This window comes from Chroicocephalus ridibundus, chromosome 8 (genome assembly GCF_963924245.1).
Source record: "Chroicocephalus ridibundus chromosome 8, bChrRid1.1, whole genome shotgun sequence".
In the NCBI taxonomy this organism is placed as follows: domain Eukaryota; kingdom Metazoa; phylum Chordata; class Aves; order Charadriiformes; family Laridae; genus Chroicocephalus; species Chroicocephalus ridibundus.
The window spans coordinates 51611722-51632325 of NC_086291.1; the positions used below are offsets into that span (position 1 = coordinate 51611722).

Genomic DNA, 20604 nt, shown 5'->3' on the forward strand with positions numbered 1-20604 from the left:
CTAATCTCCAAAGAATTATGGCAAACTTTCCTTAGAAGATGGCTGGAAAGGTTTACATGCTTCCTACCAATTAATAATGACGGTCTGTCCATTGCACCAGTGGAAGACAAGAAATTTTCATGGAAAAACAGTCTTTTCCTGCCAGATTTGTGCTCTCCATACATTCTGTGTGGTCCTATCACTTGTTTAGGGTGGCCATGTAATGCAGAGTAACTGAGCCTTTTCCAGAAGTGCTGCCTAAGGGTCAAGCGCATAATGCAGAAAACTATGAGAATCCAGGGAAATACCTTCATCTGAGCTACAGGTTTGCAAATCACCTGGTTTTCAAAATACAGCATCTCACGTTTCTCCGAACAGATGTAAGCACAAAATTAACAGAAGAAAGTCACGTTCTGAAGAAAATGCACTGCTTGGATATCATCTTATTGAAAACAAAGCACCTTAATTAAATGAAAATGCATCTAATTATGCTTTATTATAGCCTATCGAAAAAAAAAAATCTATACAAACAATTCCAAACACAATACAGAGAAGTACACTGCTTTAAAACAGGAAAAAATGTGCACATACAAATGTCTTCCTACAAATATTCTGCAGTTAACCATTGGTCACCTCAAATGTTTTTCCTGTTTCACCCCTTTGATGAAACACAGCAATTCTTTGGAAAGGATTTGCTTTGCAGCTGGAATCCTGCCATTGTCCTCTTCATTTCAATATGATGGCGAAATTCTCTTCAAACATCACTTGAGTCTGTCTGAGAGACTCTTAAAGGATGCCAGTTAAAGACTACAGAGAAAAGCGGGATGTGGGCAAAATGATTTTAATAAATTATTCATCTTTAAAAACCATGGTCTCCAAAAAGCTTATAGAGACAGGGCTCCAGGAATGTTCCTGTCTGCTCGGTACCAGTTGTGCTGCTGGAGAGTGACCCATCAAGGACAGGAGAAGGAGGAGGGACAGGGATGATGGGGGGATGATGGCACATGACGCCAACATGTCCCTCCAACCAAACGCTGGTCACAGAACCCTTCATCGTGAATGAACCGAGTGACGAGCAGTTCGAATACCTGCCACTGAGGCACGTCCCAACAGCAGGAAGGGCTCATTGATTTTGATGGTTGGTTAAAAAAAAGAATCTTATCGGATGAAGGAAGTGAGCTTCTGATGGGAGCTCCTGATGGAAAATGAGCTTCTAATTGAAAAACTACTTTGCCAGAAAAATCGGCTGAAAACCACAAGATGACGCCGGTACAAACGAAGTGGTGTATGTGCAATTTTGACAATTAAAGATTAAGTCTAGCAGTTCTTGTTCAGTGCTGGGAAAACAGTACTCCCGTATCTGTAGAGAATAGTAGACAGGTTTACTCAGAGAGGAGTAAGCTCTGTGTAAAGATACACATTTCTATCAGAAGGAGTGGGAAAAAAATCAAGGCTTTAATGACAGTTTGTCTACCAGTTCTAGGGCTGAAGGAGCAATGAGTTTGCTCCGTGGCTGTTGAGAACAGCTAATTTGAAAGTCACAGAAAGAAAAGCAGTTTTCTTTCCCAACCAAGCTGCAAATAGCCGAGCAGTGTTCACTCAAGGTAGTGATGAGCAAACCCAGCCCCTGGGCCTGTGCTTTCTCCTCCAAGAGGGCTTCCAAGAGGCAGAGCAGGCTGTCGGTGCATCACCATGGTGGGGAGCAACCCAGGGCTGCTCAGTAATGACCAACTGGGAAGACCTTCACGCATCTCTGCTGCAGGCGATTCAACAATTTGACAACAGATGGGCCTGTAATTACAGCCCATTTGAGAGATTTTTAATGCGCTGATTTGAAAAGCATTGATTTTTCTTCCTTGTAAGGAGAATAACAAAGAGAAGTGAAAACACCTCAACCTCGCTGTGATTCCCGCTGACTGGCTTTTCACAGCATATTCTGCAGGAAAAGTGAAAACATTCGGCTTCAGCCAGCCAAACTGTGAATGTAATTGAATAGAGTAACTGTCTTCCAGTTAGAAGCTGAGCTGAAGCATGTTTTCTCTGAGCTTCAAAAATGCTCGAGCTGAATGCAAGCCAATCACTTAAAAAAAAAAAAAAAAGAAAAAAAAAAAGAAAAGAAAGAAAAAGTCCCTGCTGCATGTGGAGTTTCTGGGAGAAGCAAAGATTGGGAATCCAACACCACGGCCATGGCCAGGGCTTGTGAGGCGGAGGGGTGATAGATACCTGTAGCCAGTGTAGTCTGAAGCTCTGCACAGTGAAGGGCAGAAAATGGATCCATTTATTTCTATGGTAACATGAATAACTCAGGACTACGCTACAGCCCAAATCTCAGCTGGATTTGAAAACTCTGAGTGACGAGCAACCACTCTCATCCAGCAAGCTCAATGATTTTCTTTCAAGGTAATATGCTAGAGCTCTTACCCCATACATTTCCTTTTTCTCAAAAGTGGTAATGTTAAAAAAAAAAAAAGTTTAAAACCCTTAGAGGAAAACATACTGTAACCTTCAGGCAGCAGCCAGAATTGAGCCTTGGGAGACAAAGCTTCACTCACCATGAGTTCCAGTGATGTAGCTTGCTGGGATGGGCGTCTTCGCAACAAGGCCATCCTGCAATTTGGGGAATCTTGTGGGGATGAGGAACAAACACGTCTCTCATCCCCAACTGGCTGTTTAACCAAGAACATACTTCCCTCTTTGCCATTGCCTCTGACTCCCATTTTTTAAAATAAAGACAGTCCTTCACCACTTGGGAAGATTTTGAAGCACCAAGGAGTCTACTTCCAGCCTGGCAAAGTTATACAGACTTGCCTGCGTTTCAGTACCGATTTCATTGGGTTTGACATTAGTCCTCTTGTGGTTATGAAAAGTCTGGGTCTAATCCTTAGCACACAATCTATTTGTAGAGCGATGGCTCCAGAAACAAACCAGGAGCAAACCATACATCTTCTGCTCCTTCCCGGTTTCTCCGTTCGTCTGAGTTTGAAAGGTATCTCTGTTGCACTGCTTCAGTCCTTCTGGTCCGAGGGAATCCAACTCCAGGGTCTCAGTCTCAACACCTCCATCTAGTTCCAGCCAGGTCGGGACCCAAGTCTATCACTGAGATGGTTTACACACTAACAATTCCTCCCTCGCCAGCAATCAGTCTCTGCTCCTTGCTGCCAGGTTCAACAGGAGAGGCTGTTGACATAAGTTCCCCAGGAGTTCTTCCTTCTAAAAATATTGATCACAACTCATCCTTTCTGCTTCAGATGAATTTTGACAAGGCAGTTTCGAGCACACAGGAGGAGCTTCCCGTGCAACCTGGCTTTACAGCTCCCCTGGAGCTGTCGCCTCCCCCGTGTTACACATACGCACCATTTTAAAATGTATTATTACAATTACATTTGTCAGCAGTTTCATGATCATTTGTCATTACAGTAGGAAATGCGCCATTCAGGGATTGTGTTATGACACTGGATTTCTGTACGTGACAAGGAATGGCAAAATAAATAGACTTGTATCCAAGTTATGGCAGTTTGAGAGGTGTTTTTACACAAAGAGTTGAACAAAACAAAATAATGCAGTTTGAGGCTTTTAGCTCAATATTAGATCTCTCTCCTCTCTATAACCCCAACACAAAAATGTTAAAGATATATAGATTATACATCTATAAAATATTACCTGCAGGAAAACGGACAGAGCCATTAGAAATTTAAAAAAAGACTACTGTCCCATCAGAGGTGTGTGATTTTCCTCCACACACCTCATCTGCCTCACACGTTGACCTTCCCCACAACAAATCTGGGCCATCACCCTTCCCACGTGCCTCTGAAGGTCTGTGTGCCCAGCCTGCACCTCCGGGTGTCTGCACCTACACTTGTGTGCCAGCAGTTATTTTTCCTCCCATGTTTATTCTGTGGTTGGTGTAACTGATCTTTGGTCTCAGACCAGGGGCATTAGCCATTAAAAGCATGATAACAGGTAGCGTTCTCAGATAGCCTTTGTGTTCGCTTCATTCAGCCCTGAAACGGAGTACCGCTGTTGACTTGAGTGGGTAAAGAATTCGACAGACCCTGAGAGCTTTTTTAAATCCTGCCACTATCATAGCACAGATCCCGGTAAAAATACTTTTGGCAAGGTGTTTATTTAGCGGAAGAGCGGTGTTTTCTTCAGGGAAACTTAGGGACCACTGTGTTTTCTCAGCAAATTTTTTTTTTGTATTACAAATGATAAAAAAATGCTAATAAAATATACAAGGGAAATTCATTAAATTAGCCCTATTTTGATTCAAGCTGATATTCACAGTGGGGTTATTGTATCACATTTTGCTTGGCATGTTTTCAAAGAAGGTAATCAAAATCTCCTCTTCTTTTCTGTTTATCATCCCAACTCTATTTTTGTCAGATGACTCTCCCCATTGTCATGGCAAGAGCAGACTGGAGTCTTAGTTCAATTTAGCAATACATGACCATAAATACATCAGCAGATTGAATTAGAAAGTGACATGCCAAAAGCAGCTTTCTCCTTCTCTTTTTTGCATTCACACATCTGACTCAATCACCGATCTCTAATTGAAAAGCCTCAGCAGCGGATTAAGATCATATACATTATTACGACGCACGATGCCTCGTGCATGCTGATGAAAACGGGAGCGCCTGGCTGGGGCTGGGAGCCCCGCACTCAGCTAAACACCCCCCCGCCACTGCACACACCGGGGCGAGCGGCCGAGCAAAGGGGCTTGGGTGACAGTGGTGCGGGTGTTTCTGTAGGTAATAGCAGAGTGAAAGTGCAGGGCAGAGCGGGGAGAGCTATCTAGGACTTTCCATTCACTTGTTGCATTCAAAGGGCAAAATATTTCAGCCCCTTCCTGCCCAGCAAAACCCTGGTGAAGTCACCGGGAATTTAGGAGGGAGTAAAACAAACAACGCGTTTAGCCTGACAGCCTGGTAATTAAGCCCTGCATCTTTGCACTAGCTAGTAATTTTAGGGCCAGCTGGAGTAAAACATCCCCATGTGGGATTTTAGCTCCCGTTCTCCATGGAGAGGTAGGATGCCGAGTCCGACCCCGTCACTCCATCGTCCCTTATGCTCAGTGCTCGGGGACGGGTGTGTAAAAGAGACGTGCTGAAGATGACAGTCCCTTCCCGCCGCCCCTGCAGGAGCCTGCGAGCTCAGGCGCTGCACTTCGGGAGGAGCAGCGGCGATTCCCCCGCGCCCGGGGAGGGGGCTCGCTCCAGACGAGCCTGAGGGAGTCTTTAAAAGGACTTCTCGGAGCTGGAAAGGAGCGAGATCAAGGGAGGAAATGCGGCTCTCCTGTGATACCCCCTTCCCTTCTCCGTGGGCACAGAGCGGGTGCTCCCAGCCCCTCCCAGGAGCCGCCGCTCCCCTCGCAAGGCGCAGACCCCGCACCCGTGGCAGGGGGCCGGGCACAGCAGCGGGACCGGCAGCACAGCGGGACGACAGAGCGAGGTGAGGGCGTCCCTGAGCTTGGGGAGGGAGGCACAGGCATGCTTGGAGCGTGGGGGTGCAGAGCATCCCGGCGGAAGGCTGCTCCCTCCGGCACCGACGGCTCCCTACCTCCAGCCCAACTTTCTGCTGAGTGGGTGGCCCCGGGGTGTCCCCTCCGGCGCTGCGGCACCCTCCCCTGCCGCGGCTCCCTTCACCTCCTCCCTCCCTCCCTCCCCGCCGGGAGCCCCGTCCCTCCTCCCCGGGGGAGCGGCCGCGGTCCCCGCCCGCCGCCGGGGGGAAGCGGCGGAGCGCGGGGTGCGCTCCCGGCTCGGCGAGCGGCCCCGGGGGGTGGGGGTGGGGGGCTGCAACCGGAGCAGTGCGGCAGCCCAAGGGGCCGTTCATGCCTCCACCCGGCGGAGAAGAGTCCCTGGAGCTGCAGGTAATCACTGCCGGGGGAGCGGGGAGGAGGGAGAAGAACAGCGAGCGGGGCTGGGGGAGCCGAAAGGGACGGGGGGAGAGGCAGAAGGGATAGGGACGGGGCAGACTGGGGCTTTGCAAAGCAGCGCACCCCGCTTTTGAGGGCTCTCTGGGATGAATGAGGCACCGGAGCGCTCGGTCCCGTTTGCGGCTTCCCCGAAGCAAGCGGCCACCCCGAGTTTTCCCTTCTTACGGGGCTTGTGCTGCTGGAGAGGGGACTGACCCCGTCCTGGCTGGAGGGATGGCGGGGAGAGGACCCGCTGGCCGAGCGGAGGATGCGGTGTTTAAAGCAGGACAAGCCTTACCGTTGCTTTAAAGCGGCCGCTTGAAAGGAAGGAGAAAGGCACCTGCGGGAGGGATGCGCAGGCACAGCCCGACACGCCACCCACTCAGCGCTGCTTGAGCCCCACCGTGACCCAAAAAGGTGTCAGAGCCCTGAATGCTGCCCAGCCTGGCACAGCGTGGGCACAGAAAGCCATGGGGGGCTAGAGCTGAGCGCACCGTGCTCCTTTCTGATAAAACACGGGAGGGAAGAGCAGGGGGTCGGATGTGCTCCAAGATGGTCAGCAAGAAGTGGATGGTCAAGGTCAAAGCAGAGTCCTGGGAGTCACCAGCGGTCTGGGCTGGGAGTAGCACCGTGTGCCTCGCTGGCTTACTGCAGCTCCCAGCACCTGCAGAACCCGGCACCCCTTGTTCCCTGTGCCCAGGCTGAAGAGCAGGGAAAGAACAACACGGTTGAAGTGTTTTGAACTTGCAGGCTTGCGTTGGGGTAAACTAGAGACTTCTTATAGTTTTGTGGGGGAGGAGACATGCAGGTCACACCAGGCAGCCAGTACTTAGGGTGCTGGGATCAGTCTGTTAGTGCTTGTGTTGGGAATCCCAGCTCCTGGGGGACTTTGTCACCAGGGCTTGGTGGCCGGAGTGGATCTGCACTGCTGGTGTGGGGTGCACCCCGAGCCAGAGACCTTGCACCTTGGGAGGTCCCCCCCGAGACTCCTCTCCGGGAGCTGCTCCACTTCGCGCATCAAGAGAAGCTGTTACTGAGCTTGGTCTGACCCGGGGCTCTCCTGGAAGGAGTGACGGAGCCAAAGGGATCTGTGGTCATTTCAGCTCTCCCTCAGCCTTGGAGGAGATGCAGCCCATACTGAACTGAACTGGTTGAGCCCATACTCCTCAACTGAACTGGTTTTGAATCTGTCACACCCCTGAAATCAGTTGGATTGCAGAGGAGAACGGGGTGGAAGAGAAATGTTTTGACAAAAACCCCAGTTACGGTGATGTGCCAGTGCAGACATCGGAGTTTAGCCCCAGCCTCGCCTGCCTGGGTGTGAGCACGGAGATGTTGGGCTCCACACTTTCCTCTGGCTGAAGTTGCTTAAATCAACTGATATGGGAGCAAAATCAGAAGCATGTGATTTACACGACTGTTTGTGTGACAGGACCAGCTCAGCCGAAGTGAGTAATCTCTGAGCATAACAGAGCCTGAAATGTGGTTGGGGGGGGGGGAAGTATTTAGCAAATATTTGGCAAAAGTAAAAGTGTTTTATGGGCTGTTTGTTTGCAAACTAAAAATAGGACCGAGACATCAGGTAACGTGTCTGCAGGGTGCTCTAGGAAACACTGGGCTGGCCTGAGTTGAAAATATAGTTCCTAAAGATTTTGATAGTGCTAAAAGTGGCAAGATAGTATCCAATTTTGACTTCAGTGATCAGTGTTTAGTACCAATACAGCTAGTCAAAACTGAAAACCAATTTAGCACAAGAAAGTTGTTTTGTTATGTCTTCTGTAGAGGAAAATCAATCACTGGTTTGTTGGAGTGAGAAACATGCCTGAGAGATGTCAAATGGCAGATTTTAACAAGGAGAAAGTTCCCATCTGAGCTGAATCCTTTTGCTTTTTTACCCCATGGACTAAGGTAGGGAGTGGGGAAACCCAAGAATTTTGCATATGAAATGATGAGATTTCTGTGCTCTCAGGGAGCTACTGGTTTAGTGCAAGAACATTATTATCACTGTAAGAAGTTGAAGCAGGTCTTGGCATGATGCTGCATTTCCCTCCTCCTCCTCCTCCTCATGCAGAGGAGCCCTGCCTGGGCGTTCGTGTTACTTCAGAGCCGCTCTGCCAGGTCACACCAACTTTCACGCCACCACTTCCCTTCCTTCCCCTTCCACCAGCAGCTCGTGTCCCCTCCTGCAGCAGCAACCCTTGGCTCTGCCTGCTCCGTCCACACCAAGGCAAAGCATCAGGCCCCCCGGGCTGTAGCTGAAGGAGCAGGTGACGAACAGTCATCCCCAAAAAGGCAAACTTACTAAAAAGGACTAGGAGAGTTTTTCTTCGCTTCTTTACAGCTCCACTAACTTATCACAGCTAACTCCATGGGACAGGGGGGAAAAACATGAAGTTCTGCTGCTGTTAGATACTTCTTGGGTACTTATCCAGGTGCTTTTCTTCCCGTTACTACCCAGGCCATCTGTTTTAAAAGCATATCTGTCTGGATTACCTTTTTGTCTGTTCCTGCTAGTTACTCTGCACCTGGAAGAAGTAATCTGCTGTTCTGTTGTAATTCTCTTCACAGCAATTGTGCTTGATGCTGCATAAGAGTTATGATTCCAGTGCTAAATAGGCAGCGAGATCAAATCTTGACTCATAAAATTAGGTTTCTTTATGTAATTCCTTCTTGATCCCAGCTATACCCTGCTTTGACTCTGGTGCAATGCACTTCATAGAGTTATTTTTGCTTTGCTATTGTAACCACAGCCAGGAAGAATTTCCACCTTGATCTGCCTGGACAGTTTTAAGGTTTGTTCTTCCTTTTGTCGTGGTGACGCTTCAGTCACTAATGGGCTGCTGTGTGCTTTTAGCTGGATACCCGCTCTTGTGCCCAGTAAAAGCGTGTTTGTTTAGGATACCTGCTAGAGGAGTTTTCACAAAGGCTAAATACCTTCTTCCGAGCAGACTGGCTTGTACCATAACATCTCCGCTATTTCTTCTCTCAGTTTTCTTGGGCAGGGACACAGGCAGCCAGGTATGTTCAGCTGCAGTAGATGCCTTTTTTTTTTTTTTATTTTTTTGTTCCAGGGTACTGCTCTGTAAAAGGAGAACTTGGAATTATACCAGTGATTGCTCTGGATCTATGCCCTAAGCTCCGCTGCCTTTTTGGTTCGCATGTTTTAAGCACAAAGCACACAATTTAAGAAGTATGCCAGTATGATGCCTTGGAGATCAAACACCGAGGAGAAAAAAATCTGGACAAGAGAAAGTCCCCTAGAGGTGTTTTTTTATTAATCCATTAATTAAGAATACCAAAACAAGTGCATAAGGTATCAGTCAGCATGCCTTAATTATATTTAGTCATCCTTTGTTGAGGTTCGTGGTCATTAACTGCCGTAGTGGCAATAAAAGTTCAGACAAAAATTGTGCTGGTGAGGGGCAAGCTGTGAGCTAGATAGCAGAGGGAAACAGAAGGGAAAATCATCTATGCTCACCAAAGGCAGCCAGCAAAACATGCTTTTGCAGCGGTTCAGCTTTTTTGGTTGTTGCCATGCTATAACGAGTCCCAAAATACCAATGGCTACAAGGCAAAGGCAATGTAGTTTCAGTGGTTTAGTGGATAAAGCACTGAACGGGGCCTCTGGGCTCAGTTTTCAGATCTGGACGACTCTAAGCACATCAGGTCCCCAGCCAGTACACGGAAAATGTTCCGATGATGCTTGCTGGTGCCGCCAGCCTGCAGGCTGCCACCACATGAAGACACGAAATACTTTGCACGAGAGCCTTAGCAACGCATTTCCTTCTGAATCCACCTGCTTTTGAAGGGAAAGGTGCAAAATTCATCAAACGGAGCAAAAAATCTGAGAGTAAAGGTTAATGTGCACACAAAACAAAGAGAAGAGCCCCAAAATGCTAAAGAAGCAGACTGACAAACTGCTGAAGTGTCATTGACTCCCGGGGATGGCGCAGCAGCAGAAAGAGACTGTCACAGCGGTTGTTGAAGGAGGCTGGAAGAGCTGTCCCCCTCCATGGGAGGCACACAAAGGTCCCTAAAGAAAATCCTTTGGGTGCATCATGAATGCCAGCAATGGGTGGCTCGAAGAACCTGAGGCTTTTGGCAAGCATTTGGGCAGTAGGTTATCCACGTAAAGGAACTCCTCTTCCTCAGTTCTTCTCCCAAGGCTTGAACTCTAAGTGTGGTGGAAGGAGCAACAGGCTTGAAGAATTTACTGTGTAATTTCTATAGTCAACTATTTCAAGGATACGTACTGTGGGGGAAAAGGAGGATGTCCATCCCCCATTCTTTTATAGCACTAGGATGAGAACCACACATGCATTCCCTTTCCTTCCCCTTCTGAGTGGGAGCACTGGTTCTTTTTACTGTCCTCCTATTTTTGCAGTCCCAGAACAAATATTTCGCTTTTTGGCCCAGACTGAGCTAGTCTGGGGAGAAGCGCTTTCCAAATCTCAGCACCATACTCAGTCCCAAAAATGCAGCTCCATGAATATGAGTTTATAAACACTGACTGCCCCATCCCACCACCCATTTTGTTTATATTCTTCCCTTCAGAGATGCTGGTTAACCAGCTGGGTCACACACAGCATCTGGGTTGCAAGAAAGTCCCAAAGATCAGACCCCTAACAGCCCGAGAGCAGCACAGTGCTGCTTTGGCTTCTCCCAGATTTCCCCCACCAATAATCTGAGTTTTAATACAACTTTACATTTCAAAATTAGTGTCAGAACAGGATTTAAAAGTCCACTCTTTGGCCAGAACTGGAGTTTGCCTTTCCTTAATTAAGCATTAAGTCCAGTGCTATTTAATTCCCAAGGCGCGTGGTCTCAGCTGGCGTCTCCCTGCAGTGTGCTGTCAGGGACCGCAACGGCTCTTTCAGTGAGCCCATGGCTGTAATACGCGAACCCCAAACACCACGGTGGCATGTTCAGAAAGTGCAGATCCTCCCTGCCCATTTCTCATCTCCATTTTCAAGCCAGCATTTGTTTGAGCTTTGGCAGCTCTCTCGACCACCCTGGATTTCTGATTTCCCTGGTACATCTCCTCCCAGCTAGGGAGTAACATGTGAGACACCTACTTCCCATCTGCACATTTCCAAATCAGAACAGCATATTTGTGATTACTACTGGTAGCTGGAGGGACTTCTACTCTCACCCACGGCAGTTTTTCTCACCCAAAGAGAAAGCACGGTAACCAGCCCGTGGAGGTGTTTGCGTTCCTCTTGGAGACAAGGAGTCTTTTGCATGCTTACTTGACGCTGAATTTTGCTTTTGCTCGAAAGGCATGGGTGCAATGTGGGCTGGGTGTTTTTGCCGTCATCTTGAATGCAGATTCACACCCCCAGGTTATTACGGAAACATAACCATCAGGAGATGGGAACAAAAAAGTTGCTGGTCGCATCCTCCTTGAGCACCTTCACCGCAGTCCGCTGGCCAGACTTGGGAGAGATCTTGGGCCAGATTGGTGTTTTGATTCTCCACTCTGTTATGGCAGATACTTTGACTGTTTTATAGTGGAAAGCTTTATAAACATCTACTTAGACCACGTTCAGACACAGAACGAAAAAACATTCGTGTGAATCAAGCATGTCACAGAAAGAGAGTGTTGGAAAGTCTCAACCCTTTTCAGATTGTCTAGTGAAATATATTCTATCACCAAGTTCAGCTGTCTGCGTCCTTAAGCTGCCCACTGCCGTTTGGATTTCCTGCAGAAGAAAGGTGTTTCTTAGACAAAAAGCACACTTCAGGTGGAGAGCAGAGGGACTCAGAAACACTAACAGCAGAGTAGTCTCAAGAGATGGAAAAGAAACAGCTTGTTCCTTTCCATTGCAGAGTCTTCACATCTGCGAGCACACGGCCTGACCCGATGGAAGAGTGTTCTCAGACATGGTCCTCTCCATCTTGGAGTTCATCGATTTTTTTATTTATTTATTTATTTTCCCCCTTGGGTTTTGTCGGTTGTTATGGAGGGTTTTTTTTTTTCCCCACCTACACAACTGCTGATGTTCCCTGGGGGCTCTCAATTGGTTCTGCCAGGCAGTAAGTGGCATTTGAATATATCAAACTGAGACTGTTTCCATGTAAACAGGGAGACCTGTGAAACATCGCAGTGGAGCTTCAGATACGAAGAGCCGGGAACTTTGTTTCTGGATTCTGAAAGCACCCAGAGGTTGCCCTGGAGTGAGAGAGGGCTGAGTCAGTCCCTGAGCCTCTCCGGGCACCCTCTGCCAGTGACAGCGGAATTGCACCAATTTGGAGCTTAAAGCTTTCGGCGCTAATGCCAGGGCTTTGCTTTCTGCCGGATTTGTATGCACTGTTCGGTCAGAGTCTGTCAAAATTATCCTCTAACATTTTCTGTATCAGTTTTTAGACAGAAAGCGAGGAGGAAAGGTGGGTTCTGGATTTGTGTATTTTTGTGCAGGTTGGGAAGCAGAGGGTATTATCCGCCCTGCTCCTTGATTTCACAAAAGAGGAAAACATGTTTAATACAGGTTGTGGAAAACGAGACCATCAAACGGTAGAGTTTACTTGCCAAGCGGCACAGGAAGTATGCAAGAATTAACACTTCTCGTCAGTAGAGGAAGGACTGGCCTTGTTACTGGTAGGCTTTGGACCCGAACGGCCCACGCGCTGGGGCATTCGGACTCCTGTGCTGCAGGAAAGCTTCTGCTCTGACTGTGAGGTGTGATGGCCATCACCTTCTCCTCTCGCCTGCATTTCCCGGTGGGTTGCACGCTGTGTTCCTGCCGTGCAGGCCCCCATCCTTACAGTTACATCCTGACCCTCCTGCATGGAGCTTGTGAAAATTAAACAGAGACCATCATCGACTGAGATGAGCACTTGTGCAATTCTCTCGTCATGCAATTCCTTTGTTCAGGCCTTGATCTCACCACATGTGCTAACTGCATAATTCAAACACAAAATCCGACTACAGATAGAAAATTAAATGATGTGCCACACTTAGTCTACCTTGAATTCACTCTTTCTTTCTCTCTTTTTCTTCCTTTTCTTTTCTTTCTAGGAACAAGACGCCCATGAAGTTTAATCTCTCTTAGCCTTAAAAGAAAAACTGAGGAGTAAAAGTTATGGATCCTTTATACTTTTCCAGCACGTTTAGCACAGAAGCTGGCTCCAGCGATGTGAATTCCTCACTGCTCACAAATGTGACAGAGAACGGGACGCTCTCAGAGCAGCCCTCATTCAAATACATCCACAAAGTCCTCATTCCCATCTGTTACCTCCTCGTATGTGCGGTTGGACTCAGCGGCAACACATTGGTCATTTACGTGGTTTTGCGCTATGCCAAGATGAAAACTGTCACCAACATATACATCTTGAATTTAGCTGTTGCTGACGTACTCTTCATGCTGGGCCTGCCCTTCCTGGCCACCCAGAATGCCATCTCCTATTGGCCTTTTGGCTCCTTTTTGTGCAGGCTGGTTATGACTGTAGATGGTATTAACCAATTCACTAGTATTTTTTGTTTGACTGTGATGAGCATGGACCGCTACCTGGCAGTAGTTCACCCCATTAAATCAACCAAGTGGAGACGTCCCAGGGTGGCCAAGCTCATCAGCATGACTGTCTGGACATTCTCGTTCTTGGTGGTGCTTCCAGTGATCATCTTTTCAGATGTGCAGGAAGACTTTCAGACCTGCAACATGAACTGGCCAGAGCCTGTCAACATCTGGTCAGCAGCGTTCATAATTTACACATCGGTCCTTGGTTTTTTTGGTCCTTTGTTGGTGATCTGTCTCTGCTACTTGCTGATCGTGATTAAAGTCAAATCTTCGGGGATCCGAGTTGGGTCTACGAGGCGCAGGAGATCAGAGAGGAAGGTGACCAGGATGGTGGTGATCATTGTGGTGGTCTTTGTGTTTTGCTGGCTCCCATTTTACATGATGAACATTGTCAATTTGATATTTATACTGCCAGAAGACCCTGTGTTGGTAGGGGTGTACTTCTTTGTGGTGGTCCTGTCCTATGCAAACAGCTGTGCCAACCCCATTCTTTATGGATTTCTTTCTGACAACTTCAAGCAGAGTTTTCAGAAAGTCCTTTGCCTCCGAAAGGGCAACGGCGTAGAGGATGGTGACCCCATTGAACACAGGCAAGAGAACAGCAGCCGCTTGCAGGAATCCATGTTAACCCAGAGAAATATTGAATTCAACGGACATATGCAGACTAGCAAGGTCTAAGGGCATGGTTTCGTACTGCATGTAGTACCTGTAGACCTGGAGAATTTGGGGACTTAAAGGAGAAATGAATTCATAGCAAAGCTAGAATCTGGAGACCCACAAACTCAAATACATGTATATAGACTTCTCTTTACTCCCCTCCGTTTCCCAGCTAAAAGTGTTATGGGTTATACTGGGCTGTGTGAGGCTCTTATGGTGTTTTAGCTAAGTCAGACGTGTGTTACCACTTTCTGTATTCCAGAGAACTGATTTACTGGTATACACTGCTGGCTTTGTAATGCTCTATTGATGCAAAACAACACTAAACCTGTTTTAACTACCTTGTTAAGCTGAGTTTATGGCTGCTTTGCACTGTTGGGATCAGCTCAAAGCAGAAAAATGCTCAGATAATATCTTTGGAAGTCTTCAAGGAGATCTCTTAAAAGAAAAACACTATTTCTTAAGAGGAAGATTCATACAAAAAAGGCCACAGCACTGATCTTAAAATTGTGTACGAGCCATGGTTATAAAGTGCTGTGTAGTCCATTTAGATCGTTTTACTGTCATTAACCCATATAAGAGATTCATAGTATTCATGAATCTTTCAAACACAATAAGAAAGAATAAAAACAAGACGAGGAAAACATTGTCGAAAGGATTCAATGTATTCATAATACTTTCACATTCTAAACCAAACTGCATATAAAATGTAATGTAACCACTTTATTATTATGTAAGTGACGATGATTGTGAAGTCCTGGAAAGCTGTTGTGTATATTTATTGGTTCTGAATGTAAGTATGGACATGAATATAAACTGTATTTTCAGAAATTAAAACAAGTTCAATCCCCTTCTTGACTATCCATTTCATGGCATCGTCAGGCACTGCACAAAAAAGACTCAGCTGAGTCTTTGATGCTTAAACCGTTGTAGATGCAATATAGTTTAGGGTGGTAGGACCAAGTACAGGGACCTGTGGGGCTCTGTCCTGCTCTGGCACTGAAAGGAAAGTCGCTGTGCCTCAGGGCGCTTGGGAGCTCAGGGGACAGACAGAGACCAAATGACTAATGTGAGACCATGTAGCAGGGTGGGGGGAGAAAGGAACAGCATCCAGACCTGATTCCTGCCTCGTGTCTGATCCAAGCACCGTGAAGTGAGGACTCTTCATACACAAAAAGGAAGAAAGCAAATTAGATATTTGTTTGAATCCAGGCAGAAACTATTCTCTTTAGAAATTGCTTTCCGCCACCACACAGGTCAAACAGTCCTTCTGTCAGGAAATTTATTTGTATATAATAGCAAGCAAGGGCAGGGGATACAAAAGGAGAGGGCATCTCAGCTGTCCTTCCAACCTTTCGTGACCTTCTACAGCATCTCTAAGGGACGTGACTGAGCCCCGGCACCAGCAGTAAATATCAGCCTGGCATTTGTACAAGCAAGGCAGATTATTCAAATAACTCTAAACAGAGCATGATGCTGACGTGCTTCCCCCCTAGAATGCCACCCAGAGAAGGGTAGACAAGAGTGATTAGAATGAGTGGCCCCGCGTTGGAATTGCTGAAGATTTTGGGGCTGGCAGCCTTCCAAAATGAGATCCAGGTTGCAATCCTCTCCCCCTTATATCTTTGCAAAGGCTCAGCATGTTGAGCAGAGGACCCTGAAGATGTCGTTTCAAAGCCAAGTTACCTTTATCAGCTAGTCCATGGCAGTTTGTTTCCACAAGTCCTTTTGAGTGAGGCCTTCGGGACGGCCTGGTAGCAGAGACCTGTTGCTTCTCTTAACTGCCCTTCTCAGGACCTTGTAGTTCCTAGTCCAAACCAGGTCCTGACATGCACCATTCAAAATCTACTCACGTGTTTGATCACCTGTGCCATAAGGTGCTAAAAGCAGATATAATTTACTAAAACATGGCACTGTGGTACACAAATACTTCTCCTTAAAGTGCTCTGCAGGAGGCGAAGTTAAATCCCTGCCCAGAGACCTGGTCACTGGGCTTCTTAATAGGCTAAAACTGACTCTGGATCTACCAATCTTACCATAAGTCCTATCAGGCAAGTTCATTTTTGAATTTGTCTTCATATCTAAGGTATTTCTAACTGACATCTCTCTTAGTTTGGAAAAGCATGTGTTTTTGTTCAGTGATATATATTCTGGCCTACAATGGGTGGGTCTCAGCCAGCCCATAGGTCTATCTTCACTTCCACAACCACAGTGGAGGAATGCAAACAAGTTCCTGGGTGGGTGAAAACAGAATAAAACCTGTCCATCCTCCCAGGCTAGTCCAGGAAAACATTGTGCATCTGTAAATACAAACAGCAAAAATGTGTTATGTCCACAATATCAGCCTGAGGTGAGAGGTAGCGGGTACTACATGGAGGTCCCATGATGGGTCGTAGAGCTGCAATGGTCTGTCTATGAAGAATGGGGAAAGCAGGACAACAGCCAGAGCAAAACATTTTTTGTCCTGTAGGCTGACTCCAGCCAGCAGGACCTGTAGCTCAGGGTGGACAGAGCCTTCACTCCCACCCAAGGGTGTCCCCATTCAGCTGTGCAGGTGGAGAACAGACCTGACTGCGTGACCACCAGCCTTGAGGACCGAGCACACCAGGCAGGGCGATAGCCTGAGCTAAAACCACTCAGGTCTTAAAACTACTTACTCCTGATGCAACTATTTACATGAACTCATAGGATGGACCAATTCCTAAGGAAGTTCTTGCTCCTACCCACCGTTGTTGTGTATGTGTGCACCATTTTCCTTCTTTGTGCCGTCATAGTGGGCCACACTCACATTCCCCAAGCACAAGAGCACAAGAACTCACCAGATACAGTAAAAGACAATTGCAGGATGTACCCAGAGCCTGGTCCCTGGCTTGGGCCATTAGTAGGTACATTTAGGCTTCTTGTAGTAGAGGCTGTAGCCCATCTTCCATACACCTGCGCTATACCATGCCTGTTAATTCAAAATCACAGCACAGCCAGGTTTACATTGATTAGTTAAGTCATGCAATATCTATTATTTCCGGAATTATCAGGCTGTTCCAGGCATAAATCAACTCTCTTATCAGTTCTTGAGACACGTGGAGTAATTAGTGCAGGCCTTTATGTCATCTCTGCCAACTCCATCTGCCTCCAGTTGATTAGCCAGAAGTTCTTCTCCAGCGACAGAATTAGAAAAACCCATTTTAGTTCACAGATCATTTTGCAAGCGGCAGTAATAATTGATGCTCTCACAGAGGGAGGGTGCCCTGTGTGCGCAGCATTGGGAGCTTGCTCTGCCGAAGCGCAGGGATGCAGAATTCAAGTCAAAGTGTGTTGCTGAGTACATCTATGCCATGGCCAAGCACCAGCCTGGTCCTCTGGAGCAGCTGAGCTCTTAAGCACAGGGAAAATTAGCAGAATGAAGAAACCAGAGGGCTCTTCATAATAGCAGCAAAGCTGAGCTTGCTCTTACCAGCTATATGCTGTATTAGTATTTGCTATGTAAGTAGCAGGATGCAGTTATGAGCAGGGAATAGCTGAAAAGCCAGGGCGAGATTTAGGAATTTGCTCCTAAGGCTGTGAGACTCTGCCTAAGTCACTTCACCACTTGTACATCAGTTTCTGTATCTGTAAAACTGGGAAGAACGGCTCTGACCTCCATCGTACAGCATTCGGGGCTGAAAGTCAGCACCAAAAAAAAAACCCTTATAATTTTTTTGTCTCCTGCCAATGTGCATGGAGGTCCATAAAAATCAGGGCTGGCAGTCCTGGAGATAGGTAATGCATCAGGCACCAGAAGGGAAGGGTGTCATCGCTGCCAGTCCTCACTCGTATTTTGCTAAGGCTGCCTGAGAGAAGGGCTGCTTGGCTATCTCAGTCTTCATTTTCAAGAGGAATCATTTCACTTGGGGATTATGAAGGAGTCCTGATAAACTTGAAGCAAATGCACCCAACAGCCTTGAAACCAGCAGTCCAACAGAAACCTTTGATACGCTTGAGATTGGCAGCACCACCAACAGGATTAAAATGTGTGAGGAGCAACAGTCTCATACTCAGCCTCTTCTATTTTAAAATGAGTTGAGAGGTGGGGCAGAGACCCATGTATGTTGTAGAGAGGTTGTGAGGTGGATACTGGGTTGCCAGAAGGCTGCTCAGAATAGAGACGGAGGAATTTGGAGTCATATAAAACGATCTACAGACTCAGGGTGGTGGTTTGAGGACAGAGGGGAGATAACAAACCCAGAATGTCCCTCCAGACATTTCATCCCAGGATTGGACACCCCTTTTAGACATCTTTCAGATGGAGGCGTATCAGACCCACAGGGACTGTGTGAGTGTTACTTCAACGCGAAAATAAAAACACGTTGCTAGAATAAGTCACGCACCTAGAGATTAAGCAATATAACGAGAAGCAGATGGAAGAATAAACTCCAAAACCAAAGAAAACAAAAAACCTCCTCAGTGGATTAGGTAAGAACACAGAAGAAATGAAGAATACTCACAAGACCAACACTTGAGTCAAAATTGGCAGAGTTGGAATATCGATGATTTCTGGGTAACTTATTTTCTCTTCAGGAAAAAAGCTAATATTTATTTCAAACCTCTCTGAGCATGGGAGAGAGCTAAAGAGGTGTGATAAATGGAGATACAGAGTTTTATTGCTCTGTCACGTTAATCTGGTGCCGTATCAGGAGACACCAGCGTAACAATAATCTGGTGCATTAGGGATACTCTGTTTTTCTTTCCATGATGATTTTATAACATGCTGCAAAGAAAAGCCAACACCATTTCATGCCGAGATGCTTTATAAACATTAGTATTGTGCTAACAAAAGCATCATCTTTTACCACAGAGGAAGAGTTTCAGTGCAAACTGTAAACTCTTTGTGTACACAGTGAAATTTCTCTGTTCTTTCCCCTGACTCAAAGCCAGGTGAGGGTGTATTGCGTAGAGTTACCACGCACTAATCATCTACCGCGGTCTTCAGGCTTATGCTACAGAGGTTGTCGTCGCTTTCCTCTGATAAAACTTTCTGGATAAAGCATACCATTTAGGCATTGGATGAAACAAACCCCAAAATTGTTTGCGTATTTTCTGGCTCTTAAAAAATCTTTTTTTTTTTTTTCCAAGCAATCTGGCTGCTGCTATGATGGGCTGTTATCTCACCCCCCAGCTCATTTCCCGGGTGGCAGCACTGTCCCCTCGGGGACACAGAGGCTTCAGTCCCCTGGGACATTGGGGTTGCACCGCTGGCATGTCCAAGCTAGCTCTGGAGCTTACTCCTACATCAAGATTGAAGCGGAGCAAATCAGTGCTGATTTCAGTGTGAAATCAAATTTACAGTCCATGATGAAGGGTTACACCTTGCTAATCACCCATTTTTTTTCAATGGCCCATTTGTTGCTCTGACCACAAGTGATGATCAGAAAGACGCAAAGGATGCTGAAAAGCCCATCTATCCGCTGATCAAGCCAGGGATCCTCTTTCCCTTGATTTCAAAGGAAACTGGTCTTGATAAAGCACTGAAGATTAACTCCTTGCAGGAAAGATCGGCGCCAGAATGTGGAAAAACTCAGGAGTGTCTCAATTTCTTTCCCATTTCTCTCTTGACTTGCAGCAGAAAAGCAGGACTTGGCTTCTATTAATTTGCCATAATAAAATAAAGAAAATATTTTAGAAATGTGTGCAGCATCTGCTCATGAGATTGAAAAAAGTTTTCCATTAGGCTAATGACTGATTTGTTTTCTAATTTAAAAATAATCAAAACTAATTTTATTTACTAAACAGACAGTAATGGTCACGCTCCAGTGAATGAATAAATGTGCATTTCAGAAGGAATCCTTGTTTTGCAAACACACTTAATTTAATGCAATATAGTCCCATAAAAACAGGAGAACTAATGGGGAAGGGATGACTCCGTCCTGTCATGCACGCCCTGTGAAGAAAAGATGGGCTTGTCCTTAAGGTGTCAACTTAGGACTCCACAGATCTCAGTTCAGCTCCTGATTTTAACGTGACAGCCTTGTTTGATGTCAGGCAGGCTGTGACCTCCAAAGTTTTCTGCCTGTAAAACTAACCCAGTGCTTCCTTTCTCACACCTGTCCTACATGGCAGAGATATTTGAAAGTCCCATCGCAATGTGCGTGTTCGGTGCCAGCACCACGGAGTTTACATCAGTTTTGTCAAAGTCGTGCAGGAATAGTCGCTTTTTTATGGAAAGGGTAAGTTCCGGTGCATTGATTTTATGTCTCTCTCACATTAAGTCTCCTTTCCCTTATTCAGGTGGGGGTTTTGCTGGTAAAAGCCGTGCTAGATAGACAATCAGATGTCTCTCGTCGACAATGCATCTCCGGAAAATTTGCAGCTTGCTCTGCACACTGCAGACTTGTCATTACCCTCTCCAAGAGGGACCACTTCGAAAGAAGATTGGGTTTCAGTGTGGCTCTCCTGGGGCAAAGAAGACTGAATAGATCGCACAAACCAGGCCTTGATGGACCATCCAACACCTTAACACACCATCCATCAGTGGCACGGCCAGGATGATGAGGCTAAGCCATGCCA

At 46.6% G+C, this 20604-nt stretch overlaps 1 protein-coding gene across 5 annotated transcripts; it reads left to right on the forward strand.

The window, feature by feature from the left end:
• Positions 1–4780: 4780 nt before the first annotated feature.
• Positions 4781–14906, forward strand: SSTR5 (somatostatin receptor 5). 5 transcript variants are annotated; one of them, XM_063344833.1, is made up of 3 exons: positions 4781–5427; positions 6790–7338; positions 12909–14906. In XM_063344833.1, exon 3 carries the CDS (start codon positions 12973–12975, stop codon positions 14083–14085), a length of 1113 nt encoding a protein of 370 aa, XP_063200903.1. In that variant the 5' UTR covers positions 4781–5427; positions 6790–7338; positions 12909–12972; the 3' UTR covers positions 14086–14906. The 5 variants fall into 5 exon arrangements, with proteins under 5 accessions (XP_063200903.1, XP_063200901.1, XP_063200902.1 ...); XM_063344832.1 differs by lacking the exon at positions 4781–5427 and adding an exon at positions 5465–5845; XM_063344834.1 differs by lacking the exon at positions 4781–5427 and adding an exon at positions 5465–5845 and having other exon boundaries at positions 6994–7338.
• The last annotated feature ends 5698 nt before the right edge of the window (positions 14907–20604 follow it).

Excerpts from the sequence above, each read along its gene's own strand:
- SSTR5 (XM_063344833.1), top strand. The coding sequence starts at position 12,973 with ATGGATCCTTTATACTTTTCCAGCACGTTTAGCACAGAAGCTGGCTCC.